Source organism: Macrosteles quadrilineatus, unplaced genomic scaffold (assembly GCF_028750875.1).
Source record: "Macrosteles quadrilineatus isolate MER2022 unplaced genomic scaffold, UCM_ALF_1.0 Scaffold_9__3_contigs__length_116548681, whole genome shotgun sequence".
NCBI lineage: Eukaryota > Metazoa > Arthropoda > Insecta > Hemiptera > Cicadellidae > Macrosteles > Macrosteles quadrilineatus.
In genome coordinates this window covers 78,205,816-78,227,387 of record NW_026542602.1, presented here as the reverse complement: position 1 = coordinate 78,227,387, position 21,572 = coordinate 78,205,816, and the positions used below count along the sequence as shown (strand labels likewise).

The 21,572-nt window shown below is 34.8% G+C and overlaps 1 protein-coding gene across 1 annotated transcript; it reads left to right on the top strand.

Annotated features, from left to right (window-relative positions):
• Window positions 1-1,292: 1,292 nt before the first annotated feature.
• Window positions 1,293-21,484, top strand: LOC129002186 (exocyst complex component 7). Its single transcript, XM_054429811.1, has 2 exons — window positions 1,293-1,457; window positions 18,786-21,484. The coding sequence occupies exon 2, from the start codon at window positions 18,794-18,796 to the stop codon at window positions 20,897-20,899; it is 2,106 nt and encodes a 701-aa protein (XP_054285786.1). The 5' UTR covers window positions 1,293-1,457; window positions 18,786-18,793; the 3' UTR covers window positions 20,900-21,484.
• The last annotated feature ends 88 nt before the right edge of the window (window positions 21,485-21,572 follow it).

Genomic DNA, 21,572 nt, shown 5'->3' with positions numbered 1-21,572 from the left:
TAGGGAGATCATATTATTGAGTCGCTGTGCGGTGTTATATTTTTATTGAGAAGACTGAGTTTTTATCTGCCAAAATATTTCAATCGTGTTGCATACTTTGCTTTTTTCCATTCTGTTGTTCAAATGGCTGTATAAAACTAGCCATATTATCACTGTTGTATTTCAAACTTTATTATTGTTGATTTGTACATAAGTATTTTTTTATTACAAACTAGCTGACCCGGCGAACCTCGTATCGCCTAAGTTATAGGTTTCCCCTAAGACAGACCGATGGAAAGAAAGTACCGTTACGTTTAATTTTCAAGATGATCTCGTTCGCATCGCTCAATCACGTCCTGGTTGAAGTTCGTTCGCTACGCTCATTCACCTTTGGGTTGGAGCTCGTTCGCTACGCTCACTCACCTTTAGGTTGGAGCTCGTTCGCTGCGCTCACTTGCCTTCAGGTTAGCTCGTTCGCTACGCTAACTCGCCTCCAGGTTGAAGTTCGTTCGCTACGCTCACTCACCTTTTGGTTGCAAATTAGCTGTTGTCATAAATGTAAAAGAAATAATAGTGCTGCACCCTGTTGGTAATCCTTGTAACTTTAATGCTATTGAACATCATAGAACAGAACCAACTTGTTTAATTGAAACAGCTGTTAAGATTCATTAATTCCATTTCTCATAAGGTTAACATGGGAAACTCCAGAGCCACTGGGGCGGAGCCCTTTTAAGAATTTCGAAACGGGAAATAGTTTACGTCCGATTCGCATACCTACAGAATTTACATACCAAATTTCATAACGATCGGTGAAGTCGTTCCCGAGGAGTTTGCAGACAAACACTGTGACACGAGAATTTTATATATTAGAAGAAAGATATCACCAAAGATTACATATGCTAACGTTTGATATCACTATGGTTTGCGGTTTGCATGTTTGTTGTAAATTGGCGTTTGCCGTTTGTATGAATAAATGAATGCATGGCAGTGATAGAGATTACAATTTACTGTGAACAGTTCGGCTAAGTTCGTTAAGATTCGGAAGCTTTCGGCATTGGAGGGGTGGGGCTTCCTTCCTGTTGGAAAGGTGTCGTGACTTGGAGGACTACCGGAAGTCCGGAACTAGACTAGACTAGACTAGAACTAGAACTAGACCTTGGTTGGACTAGACTAGAGTTAGAATTAATTTACTGTTGCTTTGCTCTCTTCTGTTGCTCAGTTTCAACAGATTCAGTTTTTTAGTCAATTTTAGTTTCACTCACTACACTACACTTTGGAAGGAAAGTGAGTTAGCCTACTAGCCTACTTTAATTGGCTTTCCTTCCCTTCCACTTTCCCCAATTTCGCCAATTTCATTTGTTTTGTTACTACCTGCAACCTGCAACGTAAACGTAACCATCGTTTGCGTATGTTGAATTGACAAAGGGGGACGGAGAAGTAAATTTTACAAGTTTTTAAAACAGTCTACGTTCGCACAGGTATGTAGACTTACCCTACACCCTTTCATATTATTAGCATTTTGTGAGGTTGACTAGGAGGATCAAATCCCATATTTTTAAATGGCCATTAGGCCTACATGATTATATCAATCTAGCCTAGGCTAGGGCCTATATTCAAGATGGTGCAAGACTATATGTTTTATCTATGCTATGACCTAAGCTAGGCCTAGCCTAGTTGTTCAAGGAAGAAATCATCCTTCATGTCACTACAGATCTCTCTAAAAAATTTTGACCTAACTTAAGTTTGGACATTAGTGCCTAGGCCTAGGCCTAGCTGAATGTAGGCCTACTCCAATCTGAGTTTAGGCCTAGGCCTAAGTGTTGTTTTTTTAAATGCTACAAGCTAGGCCCCTAGCGTACTACACCTTCCAAGTGTCCATACTTAGTAATGGTATTAATGTCGGCCCATTTATTGCGCAATCGCAGGGTTTTATTAATGTAGCCTATCTTGGAAAAATACTCTAAAGTATCACTTATGTTTTATCATTTTGTTTGTAAAATTATGGGCTTCAATGTAATATAAGTAGTAAGACATTACAAACAAATTTCAAAAATTTTTGTGGGGTTAGATCTAGGCCTAACATTTCTCTAAAATTATAAAATACTTAGGGTAGGCCTAGGCCTAAATGAAAGAAAATTTATGTTTGCGTGCGCTAAATAAATTTTTATAATTTACTAGCTGTAACTCGCGGGCTTTGCCCCGTTTAACTTCTTAAATTTCAAGATGATCTTGTTCGCATGGCTCAATCACGTTCTGGTTGAAGTTCGTTCGCTACGCTCACTCACCTTTAGGTTGGAGCTCCCTTCAAAATCACTTAAATCTTCTTTTAATGCACCACATAACTTGTATCACTACTTTTTATTTTTAATGGGCTAGGCCTACTAAAACAATGATAAACGTAATACAACACATCAGTCATCGGTGCGAGGTTAACCAAGTTGTTTACAAATACGCACGTCATCTATCTGCTACAATATTTTCAGAACTAAAGTGAAAAGCGTCTAGAAACAGACATCAGGAGAAAGCTTAGAATCTGCTGAAAACAACAACACCAATCTCGATCCAGTTCAATCTGATTCAGTCCGTCCCAGAGCCTTTGCCGTAAACAATGTTTGTGTGTTGCAAAAGCGACGCATAACACAACGGCGGGTGTGTTGTGCGTCGATTACGCGACGCTAAACACTCGGAGAGTCAAGTTCAGGCCTAGGGCCTATTTATAACTTGGGGACTTGCTACTGCAATAAATATATATTACTAGATGTAGGTTAGGTGTGGCACAAAAATACCATGATTATTTGGCTGTGATATTATACAATAAATTACCAACTTGCCTAGTCAATTTAAAGTCTGATAAAATGTTTCTAACTAAATTTTATAAATGGCTACAGGAAAATCCCATGTACTCGGTGGAGGAATACTTTGAGCGAGAAATTGTGATAGTTTAGGCTTGTTTTGTTATTTTTGTTCTGAAATGTTTATTAATTGTTTTGTCTTTAAATTATTTACGATTCATGTTTGTTTAATAGTCCTTAAGCCAATACCACACTGTACCTGACTCGCCATATAATTTCTTATTTTATGTAGCTAACTCATTAGGCCTATTTTAAAATTGGCGAACAAGACCTATTGTATTTTGTATTTACTTAACGGTCAATAAAAAAATGTCTTATTGCAAATTCTCTCTCAAGCATTTTGGCCTTACTTAAGCTGAAACTAGCCCTAACTTACTTACTCCAATCTGAGTTTAGGCCTAGGCCTAAGTTAGCATATGTTTGTTTTAATGCTACAAGCTAGGCCCAAGCGTAATTAACTTAAGTTACTACACTTAGGCCTAGGGTGTGGGCTAGTACTTTACTTGGGGTCTTACTCGAAATATCATTTGGATTAAAAATTGAGGCCAATAAGCTTACCCTAAATTTGCATTGGCAGCAATTTCATGGATGTAAAACTGCCAATAAACCAACATTAAGCTATGACGTCAACGTCAGATCAGCAGATCAAGAAGGCCGTGGCTTCAGAACTTCCTAACCTCAAATGCATGTTTCACTGAAAAATGTGGAAATCATATATTTTGAGCAGTGTTTAAGTGTTTGTTTTACTAATGTACCATTTTTATATAACTGAGTTGCCTAAATAAAGTACAATAACCATTAATATCACTTGTTGTTATTCCATTGTATCACTCTATGAACCACTAACCTCAAAGTGCATTACTCGCAACAGAGATATGTAAACATTCCTTTCAGCCTATTTTAATATTAAATTTAATTCATTTGATTAATAAATGTAACCGAGGCACATACGAAAAAAAATAATGATATAACACTGTTACTGTTATACCATAATATTGAATCACGAAATATACTCCCGACGTACGAGATTGTAACAGTGTTACAGTAAACAAAAACAGCTTCAACAACTGGTACAATCAACAGAATGAGTAAAGTGTATTATTTCAAATCTGGTTTGATTCATGTTTATTATTTTCATGGAGTATGTTATTTACACGTATATACATGCCATAATAAAATGGCAAGCCCATTCGATGCTTATAATGGTTACTGTAGGTGGTATAAGATAGGCCTGCTCCTTACTGAGCTACAGATTAAAAAAAAAAAAATTATTTCAAATTTGGCTCGATAAATTTTTATTATTTTTATGGAGTATGTTATTTAGACTTCTATACATGTTATAATTAAATGGCAAGCCCATTCAATGCTTATGATGGTTTCTATAGGTGGTAGAAGATAAGCCTGCACCTTATTGTGCTACCAAATTTTCATAAAAAAAATTATATTTCAAATTTGGCTCGGTAAATTTTGATTATTTTTATGGAGTATGTTATTTACAAGTATACACGTGACATAATTAAATGGCAAGCCCATTCAATGCTTATGATGGTTTCTATAGGTGGTAGAAGATAGGCCTGCTCCTTACTGGGCTACGGTTTTTTTCAGATAAAAAAATTATATTTCAAATTTGGCTCGATAAATTTTCATTATTTTTATGGAGTATGTTATTTAGACGTATACACATGTCATACGTAAATGGCAAGCCCATTCAATGCTTATGATGGTTTCTATTGGTGGTAGAAGATAGTCCTGCTCCTTACTGAGCTACCGATTTTTCAGAAGAAAAAAATTATATTTCAAATTTCGCTCGATAAATTTTGATTATTTTTATGGAGTATGTTATTTACAAGTATACACGTGACATAATTAAATGGCAAGCCCATTCAATGCTTATGATGGTTTCTATAGGTGGTAGAAGATAGGCCTGCTCCTTACTGGGCTACGGTTTTTTTCAGATAAAAAAATTATATTTCAAATTTCGCTCGATAAATTTTCATTATTTTTATGGAGTATGTTATTTAGACGTATACACATGTCATACGTAAATGGCAAGCCCATTCAATGCTTATGATGGTTTCTATAGGTGGTAGAAGATAGTCCTGCTCCTTACTGAGCTACCGATTTTTCAGAAGAAAAAAATTATATTTCAAATTTCACTCGATAAATTTTGATTATTTTTATGGAGTATGTTATTTACAAGTATACACGTGACATAATTAAATGGCAAACCCATTCAATGCTTATGATGGTTTCTATAGGTGGTAAAAGATAGGCCTGCTCCTTACTGGGCTACGGTTTTTTTCAGATAAAAAAATTATATTTTAAATTTGGCTCGATAAATTTTCATTATTTTTATGGAGTATGTTATTTAGACGTATACACATGTCATACGTAAATGGCAAGCCCATTCAATGCTTATGATGGTTTCTATAGTTGGTAGAAGATAGTCCTGCTCCTTACTGAGCTACCGATTTTTCAGAAGAAAAAAATTATATTTCAAATTTCGCTCGATAAATTTTGATTATTTTTATGGAGTATGTTATTTACAAGTATACACGTGACATAATTAAATGGCAAGCCCATTCAATGCTTATGATGGTTTCTATAGGTGGTAGAAGATAGGCCTGCTCCTTACTGGGCTACGGTTTTTTTCAGATAAAAAAATTATATTTCAAATTTCGCTCGATAAATTTTCATTATTTTTATGGAGTATGTTATTTAGACTTCTACACATGTTATAATTAAATGGCAAGCCCATTCAAATGCTTATGATGGTTTCTGTATGAGTTAGAAGTTGGACCTGCAGTCTGCACTTTCGTAGGCTAATGATTTTACTGATTTTAATGATGTGCCTGTTCAATTCTAGGCTACCGATTTTCCCATTTAATAAAAAATGTATATCCAAAAAATCGTTTACACAATTTTAATGAATTTTATGTAATATGATCATTATTTCTTAAGATACCCAAGAAATAAAATAAAATGCATCTGTAGAATACTTAGCCTACCTGTACCTGCTCCATGGTCGGCTACTGCACTTGTATGGCTGTTCACATCGTACCTCCTAGTGGGAGTAAAAGTTGGACTAGCTCCATCGTAGGCTATTGATTTAGGAAATAAGTTTAAAAATTTACAGTGTATGACTTCAAAACCAGTACATCTTGCTTACAATTGCTTACAGTACAATTGCTTACCACCTGATGTGCCATGTTCTACTCAAGTGTTAGAACACATAGATTTCTTTTGTATTTTATGCAGGTACTACCAAACTAAATATTTACAACAACAAAAATAAGAGTAATAGGTTGCAGGACTATCTTCTACCAACTATAGAAACCATCATAAGCATTGAATGGGCTTGCCATTTAATTATGTCACGTGTATACTTGTAAATAACATACTCCATAAAAATAATCAAAATTTATCGAGCGAAATTTGAAATATAATTTTTTTCTTCTGAAAAATCGGTAGCTCAGTAAGGAGCAGGACTATCTTCTACCAACTATAGAAACCATCATAAGCATTGAATGGGCTTGCCATTTACGTATGACACGTGTATACGTCTAAATAACATACTCCATAAAAATAATGAAAATTTATCGAGCCAAATTTGAAATATAATTTTTTTCTTCTGAAAAATCGGTAGCTCAGTAAGGAGCAGGACTATCTTCTACCACCTATAGAAACCATCATAAGCATTGAATGGGCTTGCCATTTAATTATGTCACGTGTATACTTGTAAATAACATACTCCATAAAAATAATCAAAATTTATCGAGCGAAATTTGAAATATAATTTTTTTCTTCTGAAAAATCGGTAGCTCAGTAAGGAGCAGGACTATATTCTACCAACTATAGAAACCATCATAAGCATTGAATGGGCTTGCCATTTACGTATGACATGTGTATACGTCTAAATAACATACTCCATAAAAATAATGAAAATTTATCGAGCGAAATTTGAAATATAATTTTTTTATCTGAAAAAAACCGTAGCCCAGTAAGGAGCAGGCCTATCTTCTACCACCTATAGAAACCATCATAAGCATTGAATGGGCTTGCCATTTACGTACGACATGTGTATACGTCTAAATAACATACTCCATAAAAATAATGAAAATTTATCGAGCGAAATTTGAAATATAATTTTTTTATCTGAAAAAAAAACCGTAGCCCAGTAAGGAGCAGGCCTATCTTCTACCACCTATAGAAACCATCATAAGCATTGAATGGGCTTGCCATTTAATTATAACATGTGTAGGAGTCTAAATAACATACTCCATAAAAATAATCAAAATTTATCGAGCGAAATTTGAAATATAATTTTTTTCTTCTGAAAAATTGGTAGCTCAGTAAGGAGCAGGGCTATATTCTACCAACTATAGAAACCATCATAAGCATTGAATGGGCTTGCCATTTACGTATGACATGTGTATACGTCTAAATAACATACTCCATAAAAATAATCAAAATTTATCGAGCGAAATTTGAAATATAATTTTTTTCTTCTGAAAAATCGGTAGCTCAGTAAGGAGCAGGGCTATATTCTACCAACTATAGAAACCATCATAAGCATTGAATGGGCTTGCCATTTACGTACGACATGTGTATACTTCTAAATAACATACTCCATAAAAATAATGAAAATTTATCGAGCGAAATTTGAAATATAATTTTTTTATCTGAAAAAAAACCGTAGCCCAGTAAGGAGCAGGCCTATCTTCTACCACCTATAGAAACCATCATAAGCATTTAATGGGCTTGCCATTTAATTATAACATGTGTAGAAGTCTAAATAACATACTCCTTAAAAATAATCAAAATTTATCGAGCGAAATTTGAAATATAATTTTTTTCTTCTGAAAAATCGGTAGCTCAGTAAGGAGCAGGGCTATATTCTACCAACTATAGAAACCATCATAAGCATTGAATGGGCTTGCCATTTACGTATGACATGTGTATACGTCTAAATAACATACTCCATAAAAATAATCAAAATTTATCGAGCGAAATTTGAAATATAATTTTTTTCTTCTGAAAAATCGGTAGCTCAGTAAGGAGCAGGACTATCTTCTACCAACTATAGAAACCATCATAAGCATTGAATGGGCTTGCCATTTACGTATGACACGTGTATACGTCTAAATAACATACTCCATAAAAATAATGAAAATTTATCGAGCCAAATTTGAAATATAATTTTTTTCTTCTGAAAAATCGGTAGCTCAGTAAGGAGCAGGACTATCTTCTACCACCTATAGAAACCATCATAAGCATTGAATGGGCTTGCCATTTAATTATGTCACGTGTATACTTGTAAATAACATACTCCATAAAAATAATCAAAATTTATCGAGCGAAATTTGAAATATAATTTTTTTCTTCTGAAAAATCGGTAGCTCAGTAAGGAGCAGGACTATATTCTACCAACTATAGAAACCATCATAAGCATTGAATGGGCTTGCCATTTACGTATGACATGTGTATACGTCTAAATAACATACTCCATAAAAATAATCAAAATTTATCGAGCGAAATTTGAAATATAATTTTTTTATCTGAAAAAAACCGTAGCCCAGTAAGGAGCAGGCCTATCTTCTACCACCTATAGAAACCATCATAAGCATTGAATGGGCTTGCCATTTACGTACGACATGTGTATACGTCTAAATAACATACTCCATAAAAATAATGAAAATTTATCGAGCGAAATTTGAAATATAATTTTTTTATCTGAAAAAAAACCGTAGCCCAGTAAGGAGCAGGCCTATCTTCTACCACCTATAGAAACCATCATAAGCATTGAATGGGCTTGCCATTTAATTATAACATGTGTAGGAGTCTAAATAACATACTCCATTAAAATAATCAAAATTTATCGAGCGAAATTTGAAATATAATTTTTTTCTTCTGAAAAATCGGTAGCTCAGTAAGGAGCAGGGCTATATTCTACCAACTATAGAAACCATCATAAGCATTGAATGGGCTTGCCATTTACGTATGACATGTGTATACGTCTAAATAACATACTCCATAAAAATAATCAAAATTTATCGAGCGAAATTTGAAATATAATTTTTTTCTTCTGAAAAATCGGTAGCTCAGTAAGGAGCAGGACTATCTTCTACCAACTATAGAAACCATCATAAGCATTGAATGGGCTTGCCATTTACGTACGACATGTGTATACTTCTAAATAACATACTCCATAAAAATAATGAAAATTTATCGAGCGAAATTTGAAATATAATTTTTTTATCTGAAAAAAACCGTAGCCCAGTAAGGAGCAGGCCTATCTTCTACCACCTATAGAAACCATCATAAGCATTGAATGGGCTTGCCATTTACGTATGACACGTGTATACGTCTAAATAACATACTCCATAAAAATAATCAAAATTTATCGAGCGAAATTTGAAATATAATTTTTTTCTTCTGAAAAATCGGTAGCTCAGTAAGGGGCAGGACTATCTTCTACCACCTATAGAAACCATCATAAGCATTGAATGGGCTTGCCATTTAATTATGTCACGTGTATACTTGTAAATAACATACTCCTTAAAAATAATCAAAATTTATCGAGCGAAATTTGAAATATAATTTTTTTCTTCTGAAAAATCGGTAGCTCAGTAAGGAGCAGGACTATATTCTACCAACTATAGAAACCATCATAAGCATTGAATGGGCTTGCCATTTACGTATGACATGTGTATACGTCTAAATAACATACTCCATAAAAATAATCAAAATTTATCGAGCGAAATTTGAAATATAATTTTTTTATCTGAAAAAAACCGTAGCCCAGTAAGGAGCAGGCCTATCTTCTACCACCTATAGAAACCATCATAAGCATTGAATGGGCTTGCCATTTAATTATGTCACGTGTATACTTGTAAATAATATACTCCATAAAAATAATCAAAATTTATTGAGCGAAATTTGAAATATAATTTTTTTCTTCTGAAACATCGGTAGCTCAGTAAGGAGCAGGACTATCTTCTACCAACTTTAGAAACCATCATAAGCATTGAATGGGCTTGCCATTTACGTATGACATGTGTATACGTCTAAATAACATACTCCATAAAAATAATGAAAATTTATCGAGCCAAATTTGAAATATAATTTTTTTATCTGAAAAAAACCGTAGCCCAGTAAGGAGCAGGCCTATCTTTTACCACCTATAGAAACCATCATAAGCATTGAATGGGCTTGCCATTTAATTATGTCACGTGTATACTTGTAAATAACATACTCCATAAAAATAATCAAAATTTATCGAGCGAAATTTGAAATATAATTTTTTTCTTCTGAAAAATCGGTAGCTCAGTAAGGAGCAGGGCTATATTCTACCAACTATAGAAACCATCATAAGCATTGAATGGGCTTGCCATTTACGTATGACATGTGTATACGTCTAAATAACATACTCCATAAAAATAATGAAAATTTATCGAGCCAAATTTGAAATATAATTTTTTTATCTGAAAAAAACCGTAGCCCAGTAAGGAGCAGGCCTATCTTTTACCACCTATAGAAACCATCATAAGCATTGAATGGGCTTGCCATTTAATTATGTCACGTGTATACTTGTAAATAACATACTCCATAAAAATAATCAAAATTTATCGAGCCAAATTTGAAATATATTTCTTTTTATCTGAAAAATAGGTAGCTCAGTAAGGAGCAGGCCTAACTTCTACCACATATAGCAACCATCATAAGCATCGAATGGGCTTGCCATTTTTTTATAACATGTGTAAACGTGTGAAGAACATACTCCATAAAAATAATGAAAATTTATCGAGCTTAATTTGAAATATAATTTTTTAGAATCTGTAAAAATCTGTAGCTCAATAAGGAGCAGGCCTAACTTCTACCACACATAGCAACCATCATAAGCATTGAATGGGCTTGCCATTTTATTATAACATGTGTAGACGTCTAAATAACATACTCCATAAAAATAATCAAAATTTATCGAGCTAAATTTGAAATATAATTTTTTAAGAATCTGTAAAAATCGGTAGCTCAATAAGCAGCAGGCCTAACTTCTACCACATACAGCAACCATCATAAGCATTGAATGGGCTTGTCATTTAATTATGACACGTGTATACGTGTAAATAACATACTCCATAAAAATAATCAAAATATATCGAGCCAAATTTTAAATATATTTTTTTTATCTGAAAAAGTCGGTAGCACAGTAAGGTGCAGGCCTAACTTCTACCACATATAGAAACCATCATAAGCATTGAATGGGCTTGCCATTTAATTATGACACGTGTATACGTGTAAATAACATACTCCATAAAAATAATCAAAATTTATCGAGCCAAATTTGAAATATATTTTTTTTATCTGTAACATCAGTGGTCTAATAAATGGCAGGTTCAACTTCTACCTCATAAAGAAACCATCATAAGCATTGAATGGGCTTGCCATTTAATTATGACACGTGTATACGTGTAAATAACATACTCCATAAAAATAATCAAAATTTATCGAGCCAAATTTGAAATATAATTTTTTTTTTAATCTGTAACATCAGTAGTCTAATAAATGGCAGGTTCAACTTCTACCTCATACAGAAACCATCATAAGCATTGAATGGGCTTACCATTTAATTATGACACGTGTATACGTGTAAATAACATACTCCTTAAAAATAATCAAAATTTATCGAGCCAAATTTGAAATATATTTTTTTTTATCTGAAAAATAGGTAGCTCAGTAAGGAGCAGGCCTATCTTCTACCACCTATAGAAACCATCATAAGCATCGAATGGGCTTGCCATTTTATTATAACATGTGTAGACGTGTAAATAACATTCTCCATTAAAATAATGAAAATTTATCGAGCGAATTTTAAAATATAATTGTTTTTTTTTTAATCTGTTAAATCGGTAGTTGGGTAAGGAGCAGGTCTAACTGTTACCACATATAGAAACCATCATAAGCATCGTATGGGCATGCTATTTTATTATCACATGTATTGACTTATAATGTAACATAATCCATAAAAGGAATCTACATAAATCTAGTCAGATGTATGTTTGTAGTGTGAAATGCACTTTGAGTTTAGTGGAAGTAGGCCTACATATCAATGGAATAAAAACAAGTGTTATTAGTGGTCATTGCACTTTATTTCGGCACCGCATTAACATAAAAATGGTATACTAGTAAAACAAACACTTAATAACTGCTCAAAAGGTGTAATTTAAACATAAAATGTATTTGAGGTTAGGAAGTTTTGACATGTGACACATGTGTTTGAGGTTAGAAAGTTTTGATACATGCATTTGAGGTTAGGAAGTTTTGATGCCACGGCCTTCTTGATCTACTGATCTGACGTGACGTCATAGCTTAATGTTGGTTTATTGGCAGTTTCACAGACATAGCAATTTCTGGGTTACAAGAACCATCTTTTGATACCGGTAGGCCTGTAGCCTAACTTGGCCTAAGTTAGGCCTGTGTTATTCGAAATAGGTAGGGTAGGCTATAGCCTAGGCCTACAGGTAAGTAAATTCTGTTTGCCTTAAGTTAAGTGGCCTCTAACTTGGCTTAACTTAAAAAGTCTGCAAAGTTAAGCTAGACCTAAGCTAACTCAGGTACTGGTACCTAACCTTAAGGAGCTTGGATGAATTGCAGCACTAACTTACCCTTTTAATAGGGTTGTCAATTTCCCGGGGATTACCGGATTTTGACGTTCAAAATTTAGCTCGGGGGGAATTCTTTAAAAAGTGAGAAATCACTTTTTTTACTCTCTAGGCTATTAAAATACATTGTATAACAGCACTTTTGGAATAAAGTAACTTAAAGGTTTGTGTTTGCAAATATTGTTATGCAATGACTGAAAAACTTGTACACTCTCTCTCTCTACTAAAGTTTTTTTATTCCTTAGTTTCACTTTGGTTTGGCCATCAACGTCCTTTGTCCTTAATTTATCTCCTGTTTCATTGCTCCCAGTCCCTCCAATTTGTGTCCCCTGGCGACCAGTCCAAAGTCCGAAGTTATCCCATCCGTGTTCACTACCAAAGCCGAACCGAGTCTAGCATATGGATAGCATTTTGTTTACGTTATTCGTTATTTTTAGTGAGACGTGACAAGCAAGATGCAAATTTTATGCTTTCGCGTACCATATTTTGAATACTGACATTGTAAGTTAAAACTTATTCATAGCTCAAATATTAAACAGAAACGGTAGGTCTATAAATTAATAAAAATAAACAAATGATGTCACAAGCCCAAATGTCAATAGGCCTATCCGTAACAACTGGTTTCGTTGTTTTTTGACACTTCTATTTCAATATTAAAAAACTTGTTTACTTTCAGGCCAGTGACAAGTTTTTTATGTGTATGACCCATACCATTTCTGTTATAGCCTAATATTTGTACTATGTAGTTAACTTAAGTTAAGCATACAATTTTGCTAGCCCGAAAATTTTTATTTACTGTATTGGGGGTCGCCAGATAAGGGTCACAGACACATAGCTGTAATATATATATATGTACGTCCGTTAGCGCGATAACTCGAGCAAAAATGATCCGATTTTGATGAAATTTGGTAAAAACGTGTAAACCTATGTTTATTACAACGAGTTCGCGATCCAGCATAATCGGACCTTGGGAACGGGGGTTTAAGTTATGGGGGGTTTTATGGGGTAAAAATGGGGTTTTCCCATTTTTGACCCTAAAACCCAAAAATTTTGCGATTTCTTTCTAAACCTTTTTGTAGAGCTTAAAAAAAGAAATAATTTAGTATATATTGAAGCACTGTTGTATGCCTAACAACAGGAGAAAATTCAAAAATAGTGAAATTTAAAATTTCTATGTTATTCTTATGGAGAAAATGAAAATTGTTGCAGTTTTACTTGTTTATGGGTAGGCCTATACATTGATGACATTTGGCAAATTTATTTATTTCATCCTATACTATTGACGTATGGTCAAAAAAACACTTTTTACCTTCCCCGTAGCAGCAAACCTAAGCACTCGTTAAATCTAATGTTATTTAAATAGGGAATAATATGTCTTATTTATGGAAATATTTTAGTAGTAATCAGACAAGTTGAAATTTGCTTAGTCTGCAGGTTTGCTGCGGCGGGGGTATTTTACAAATTACCATATGCCATATAATTATCTACACAGAGGTGATAGCCTAAGTTAGCCTACATTAAATAAGTTAGAAGTGTTCAGTAGGTCTGGCCTCCAAGAGTCGGTTTACTTAACTTGGATCCAACTTCTTATTAGCATTACAAAAGTTAGGCATAACTTGCCTAAAAAGGCTTAAATTGCCTTTTTAGCGAATTTCCCTATAGGAAAGTTAGCTAAAGTTAGGTAGGCCCTACTGTAGGTGGTGTATTTTAAGACCTAGGCCCAGGACCGATAACTTCTTATGCTTTTTATTCTGAGGTCCCTAACTTAGAAGCCAAAAAGAGGCTACTAAACTTATTAATTCAAATTATTATATAAGTTAGGTAGGCCTATAATATATATATATAAGTTATATAGGCCTATATTTATCCATTTAAACAATGAAAAAGGAGTCCCTATTAACATTGTTTAAATGGAGAAAAGTGGTCATACATTACGAAAATAACTCGTTTCTCTGTTATTATTTCTATTCTTAACAAATAAGGTATCATTGAAAACTACATAAAATTTACTAACTTTTTTATCTCTTGCAATTTGGCATCAAATAAATAAAATTTGGCATCAAATACTTTAAATGGTGGCCATTTTAAAACGGTTAATGATTTTTTTGTATAATTTCTAACGATAATAGGTCTTAAATAACCAATTTTGTAAAATATCAACGCTGTATCTCAAACCGTTTATAGGAGTTATTAGTTTTTTTGTAAAAAACCTACAAACACAGACAGACGGAAAACTAGGCACCACAGACCCATGTTCCTATGGTGAAATGTGTTTGTCTTGACCTAAGGACTACCTTTAATTACCTCCTCCTTGACCGAGACCAGCAGAGCCGGATAGGTTGCGTCAATTTTCTATTTACACTATATTCATAAAAACTTCCATATATTGAAGTATGAACTGTATTAAAAGTACTTTGGCGGTGGATGATTTTGCCGCAGGCTTATTGACTTAAAGTTTCTCATCAAAATAGTCTTGTAGGCTGTAGTATGGTTTCTCCCTCAACAAGTTTTTCAGGGCTGTACGAAAGGCCGTTTCCCCTTGGTTTTTGATTGACGTAGGCAGGTGGTTGTAAATCTTCAGGGCAAGCGTTGGGAAAGAGTTTATGGTTTTAGACAGCCGACAGAAAGGTATGTCCAGGTCGGAGCGATGTCTTGTACCATGGCTATGAACAGTATTTCTTGTAGGGAATTATGTAGGTTTGCCTTCACATGGTCGGCTGACAAAAAAATGTAATGACTGACAATAGTTAAAATACCGGTGCTGACAAACAGAGGTTTGCAACTTTATGGTCATTTCTTTTACTAGGAGTTGAAATACGTAAGTTACTGCTTTCTTCTGCAATTTGAGAATTTCAAGACATGATAGTGCATGGCCCCAGATAAGGAGACCATAGCTTAAAATACTATGGAACAGAGCGTGGTACACTATAATCAAATAAGGTTTACTGACAAGCCTAGTCAACTTTCGAAGTAGATGCACCACCCTGGACAGTCTTTTTCCAACTGATTGAATGTGTTTATCCCAAGCAAGTTTTGGATCAATTGCAAAACCAAGAAGATTTACGTTTGGTACATCTTGTACGTGGTGACTGAGAGTACAAGTGTGTGTGCAACGAGCCTATGAATGGAGATGAGTGTCTAGGACGAGTGGTGGTAGTAGTCTTGATAGTGACTAAGGCCGACATATTCCTTAGACACAGCTGTTAATTAACAGCCAATCCAGCCAATGGCGACTAAGGGGCTTACAGTTTATAGTACAGTTTATGACCCATAATTTATTTATTACCTATTAATGATTAATCTGTTTGATCATTGTAAAGGATTCCAAAAATAACTTTGGGGGGAGGGCGTTTAGTTATGTTGTATTGGTAGTCTATAAATAACTCATCAGAGGGGGGCCCAAAAGATTCCAGGGGGCCCGTAAAAAGCTGTTAGGCCTCTGGGACTCCAAGCCTATTTATAGGAAAGAACCAAACTGAGCAATCAAAAATGGCTGACTTTTAGGAGTGAGGCTGGATGATGGGCTCGGATGGGGCGAGCACATTCATGGATTAGAGAGAGATTGCTTGCTCGGGGACTCTTCATCCAATGTAGCATGAGGTCATACGGCAGCGATGCTCTGTCCAGGCTCGTTTACCATGGGCTATTCAAGCTGTATATCTCATATTCAATCATTTTGTGGGGCTCATCCGCCAAGAAGAATTTTAGAAAAATCTTTGTCTGGCAAAAAAAGCAATATAATTAATAAGAACTATCCTGGGTATGCCATTGGATGCCAGTTGCAGAATTGCATTCATCCTGTTTGCCCCTTGACTGTCCTATGCATTTTCATTTATAAAGCAGGTTAGTTAACATAAAATCACAGCACATTCAACTTCACTTTGGTCATGGGTCTAGGTCTGGCCATGAAATCTACGGTAGCAGGCCTATATTTGATTATAATCTCACAAGTTCGTCTTCTTCCAATGACTCGGAGTTGAAAAGCCCAACTTCACAACCTTGAGAAAATCCGTCATGTAAAAAGACCAGATGTCTCAAATCTAATTCTCTCTCTTAAGCCGCGTTTGCACGAAGCCAGTTGGCAGACAGGATGCTTAATACAATAATGGCTGTTTGCACTCCGTTCCCCCACAAAACACCCCTCGAAAATTTGACTTCCAAATCCCAAAAGTGGACTAGCCTATAGGACTCCAAAATTTGATTTGTGCTGCTTCTTTTTACTTCAATAGTTAGGCTATTGTGTCAAATAATATTTAATAATAATCTATAATATCCGATCTAAGTTAGGCCTAATCTATCCTGCACTTCTCAATATAATGAGTCCATAGCAGTAAATATTTTCTGTTATGGATGAAGGCTTGAGGCATTTTTAAATACCTGAAAAAGTTACCAACTCAAATTACCCATTATTCATCCAGTTTCGAAGGATCATTACCTAAGTTTGTCAGTAGATCTACCACATTGATACGCTTGTTCAGCAATAACTTAAACACATCCAGAATGAAAAAAAAATGGCTCATATCTTGTCAGTTGTGCTACCACAAAATACAGTAAAGACATCAAAGACTTTATTTCTATAACCTAAGTATTTATGATCGGATGCATCATAGTAGGCTATTTATGTATACAGATTTTGTAAAATGTTTCCTATGTTTGATTATTTAGTACAAATTAAAATACTTTTGTTAACTATACTCCGTTCACAAAATTTTGGCTGTTTGAGGGGAAGTAATTCCATCCCCTCCACCTCACCCTATCTTTGAAATAACAGCCGACAGCTGATCAGCTGATATAGGCTACATTATTATTCATTCACCATTATTATTTATTTGTTGTTATTTATTTATTTATTTTCCAATAATCACATAACATCATATTCAGACAGGTGATTCGTCATTGTTACAATATTTTATAGTCTCTATTATACTAAAATTATTCTAAAATAAATTTCATTGCTGAGCCTTAACATCTACATAGCTTCCATATATTCCTCCAATGAGAAGAAGGCCTTCTCCAAAAGAAAGTTTTTTAACTTCTTTTTGAATTTAGGGAATGAATCAGTGTCCCTAATTGAAGAAGGTAATTTGTTATATTGTTAGTTATGTAACTGGTTGTTGATTCTTTTTAAATGGTTCTGCCGTTGGTATAAATAAATAAATTAGTCTAATCTAAAAAAAAGTGGTGGGATAAACCCAGGAAACCTTCCCCTTTAACTGGAAAATTTTTGTGAACGGACTATAGCAGAATTGCTTGTAGATGTTAGAACGAATGATATGATAGAATGAACTAGGAAGATAAAAAATAATTAACCATGGATTGATTGATTGTAAGAGGGGAGGACTCATGGTCCAAGCACGTCAACCGAAGCTTGATACGGTACTAAACCATGGATGGTACTATAGAATGAATGACATACATAATGATATTGGAATAAAAGTACTAAAATAGATTTCATTTTGTGTTTCCTTTGTAGGGGGTTGATAATCAATACAACTTATTAAGATATGTCCAAATGTAAAATTTGTTGACAGGATATTGAAATTAGGCCTAAGAGGAATTTTTACAATATCTGGTGGCTGATTGATTAAGCTTAAATCAAGGGTTATACAAGTTGATTCACTTTAGGAGTATAAATAACAGTATCCTGAACCTTTCCAAAACCGTGTCGTCCAAACCCTGATGTAACCTTTAAATATTTAATTGAACCTTACTTAAGTTAGCTAGCTGTGCCGTTAAATTAAATCTAACCTGATTAGAAGACTACCGTATCACTTTTAATAACTTAGTTGTTTATATACTTAAATGATGTGTTGGCTAGATCCTTAATTTATAAGTAGGTCGGAATACCCTTTACTTGATATATGAAATATAAGTTTTTACTTTCACAAAAAATAGAAAAAATACTTTTTCATAACAAAAAATAGGTTTTGTCATGAAATTGAAATGTATTAAAGAGCAGAACCAATGTATTAAAGAGAAACATTAATTTCCTTTTTGTCAAGTTTTTAAAGTTTAGTTTTTAAAAATCTGTATAATTTTATATTATCGAATCAATAACCATCTGTCCTTTCTACTAATTAGGATTAAACCAATGTTATAAAATAAAAAAACAAATAGCCTAAATGGAAACTAATATTGTCAGTCCCTAGTAGTGTAATTTTTTTATGCTGTTATCCTGCAGGCGAATACTAATTAATTCCAGAAAAGTCATTATCCTACCTTAACTCTACAACAATAAGTAGGCTAGCCTGCTCATTTTAGTCTGAGGCTAATTTAAATATTTCTTTTTTAGGTATTAAAATGACAATGTTTGATCCCACGGAGAGAAAGTTTGAGATTGAATTAAAATTAGAAAATGAAACGACCAAACTAAAAGAGTTAAAAGAAAATGTTGAACGAAGCAGTAATCTTACAAAAGGAATAACTGGGATACTGTCCTCTTTTGAGCAACGCCTCGCGAGATTAGAAGAAACTATCTTACCAGTTTATAATGAAACGGGTAATCTCCAGCGTAGTCAGCAAAACATCGAGCGAACATTGGCTGCTCTCGATCATGTCATCGGTTACTACAGTGTTGCACAGGAAGTAGAAGTGACAGTTCGAAGTGGACCTTTTGTTGCGGGTCTAGATGAATTCCTGGCTGCAATGCAGCGGCTACAAACTGCTCTTCACTACTTTGAGAAAAATAACCCCCAGAGTGTCGAATTGGAGAATGTATCATCTCTGTTTAACGCTGGTGGTGATGCTTTAAACAGAGAGTTTAAAGAACTACTTTTAAAACACAGCCGTCCAGTACCTCCCATCACCCTGCTGGACCTGGTTGCCGTAGACGAAGAGTTGACAACAGACGACGCATCAGTCAGCTCCTTGACACAATTCCCTGAGGCTGTAGGAAGTCAGTTGGTGCTGATGGCAGACTGGCTTGTTGCTCAAGGAAGAGACGAGTTCATGAATGTGTACGCCCGAATACGCGCCACGGTGCTGCTCAAGTCTCTGCACCAGTTGAGAGAACAGCAGCGCTCAGGGAGCGGAGGTAGTGTGCAAGGAGTGGCTGCTTCTCCTGTAGTACGGCCCAAAAAAGAAGGCACAAAACACGAAAATCCTGGTAAAAGAGCTTCCCACAGGATGAAACAAATGTTTGAAAAGAAATCAAAGAAAATGTTTCTAAAAGCCTCGCAGACTCTGGAGAGCTCTACGGGTCTGACATTGGGAGCTCGACGAGCGACGCTACACCTGGTGGAGGCGAGAGAGGACGTCGTGGATGAGCAGGAGATGGAGAATTACCTTGTCTGTGTCATGGCTCTGCAACGACTGATGCAGCACGAGCGTACTCTCATGACAGGAATCATCCCCTTGCAGCATCAGCACCAAGTCTTCCAAATCATCATACAAGAGGCCCTTGACACCATCGTAGAAGATGGACAAAATATAGCGACTCGAGCGAAACGTTGTATCGGCCGACATGATTTTGGAGCTGTTCTTGTTGTTTTTCCCATTTTGAAACAACTTTTGAACATGAGACCCGAGTTTGAGCGAACAGTAGAAGGGTGCGATTTTAAAATCCGTTCTCAATTTACCAATATACTCAATACACTGCATTTAACAGGTGCAAAGGCTCTTGAAGACTTCATAGAGAATGTGCGCAGTGATACAAGCTCAGGTTTGCCTAAAGATGGCACCGTGCATGAGTTGACTAGTAATGTACTTGTGTTTGCGGAGCAGCTTTTGGAGTACATGGACACTATTGCAGGAGTCTTAGGACAAGATCCTGCCTACAACAACGCATACTTGCAGATTCCTAATCACAACAAAATTGACAAAAACAAAGCTTTTTTGGGTATTTACATAAAGAAAGTTCTGTCTCAGCTGAACTACACACTCATAACCAAAAGTGATGCCTACTCAGATGTTGGTGTAAAGGCATTGTTCCGACTCAACAACAGCCATCATGTTCTCAAAGCACTGCAACGGTCGGCTCTCCTCGACCTGGTAACTATATCAGAACCTGATTGTGAACAAACCTATATCAACATGATAGAAACACACAAAAAGGCATACAGAGAAAGTTGGAGTAAAGTCTTGCACCATATAATGAACAATGATGACATTGTCACTTCAGCTGGAAAATTGAAAGACAAAGACCGTAACACTGCAAAGGAAAAATTCAGTGGTTTTAATAAAGAAATGGAAGAAATAGCTCGTACTCAGAGAGGTTACTCAATCCCAGATGTGGAGCTTCGTGAAAGTCTGAAACGTGACAATAAGGAATATATTCTACCCAAGTATAATGCTTTTTATGATAAATATTCAACATTGTCTTTCTCGAAGAACCCTGAGAAATATGTGAAGTACTCACCAGAGCAAGTGGCTGCGCTTCTTGACCACTTTTTTGATGTAGCCGCTTAGTTATTTCAACTCTCTTCGTATCACTGATTATCAATATTCTTTATAGAGATTTTAGCTTTAACTGTATATATGTAAAAAACAGCTGTCAGCTTTGAATGATATATAATATATATACATATTATGTGTAGTATTTAGATTTTATTGCTTGTTAATATTTATATTTTAATAGATCAGAAGTGTGGCTAGAAAAATAATTTGTCATAAACATTTTTCCCGCAACTAGCCGACTTAGAAAAGATGCTTAAGCCTTGTTCCTTTTTAAAAATCAGCTCTATTCATTACCAGTCAAACCTACAGTCATTGATAAGATAAACTGTTGTATTTTATTGTAATCTCTTATAGTCACACTCCTACCTAGAAATATCTATATAGGTTTGTTGTATCGTAGGCAACTTTTGTTGGAATTGCTGAGCAAAATCTATGTAATTGTACACTTTTATATATATAAAAGCATATTTACACTTTTATAATACAGTACTTGTTATGCCGCTGTATGTTAGACTACCTATTTATTGCAATCTCAATGTATTGTTACAATCGATATAAGCTCTGCACTTCACTCAAATACATGGTGTGTGAGTCTTATTTTGCATTTTATTTCCATATGGTTGGCATGATTAGTCTTTATTTCTAAAAATAAAGTCATATGTTTATCTATACTTAAACAAATATA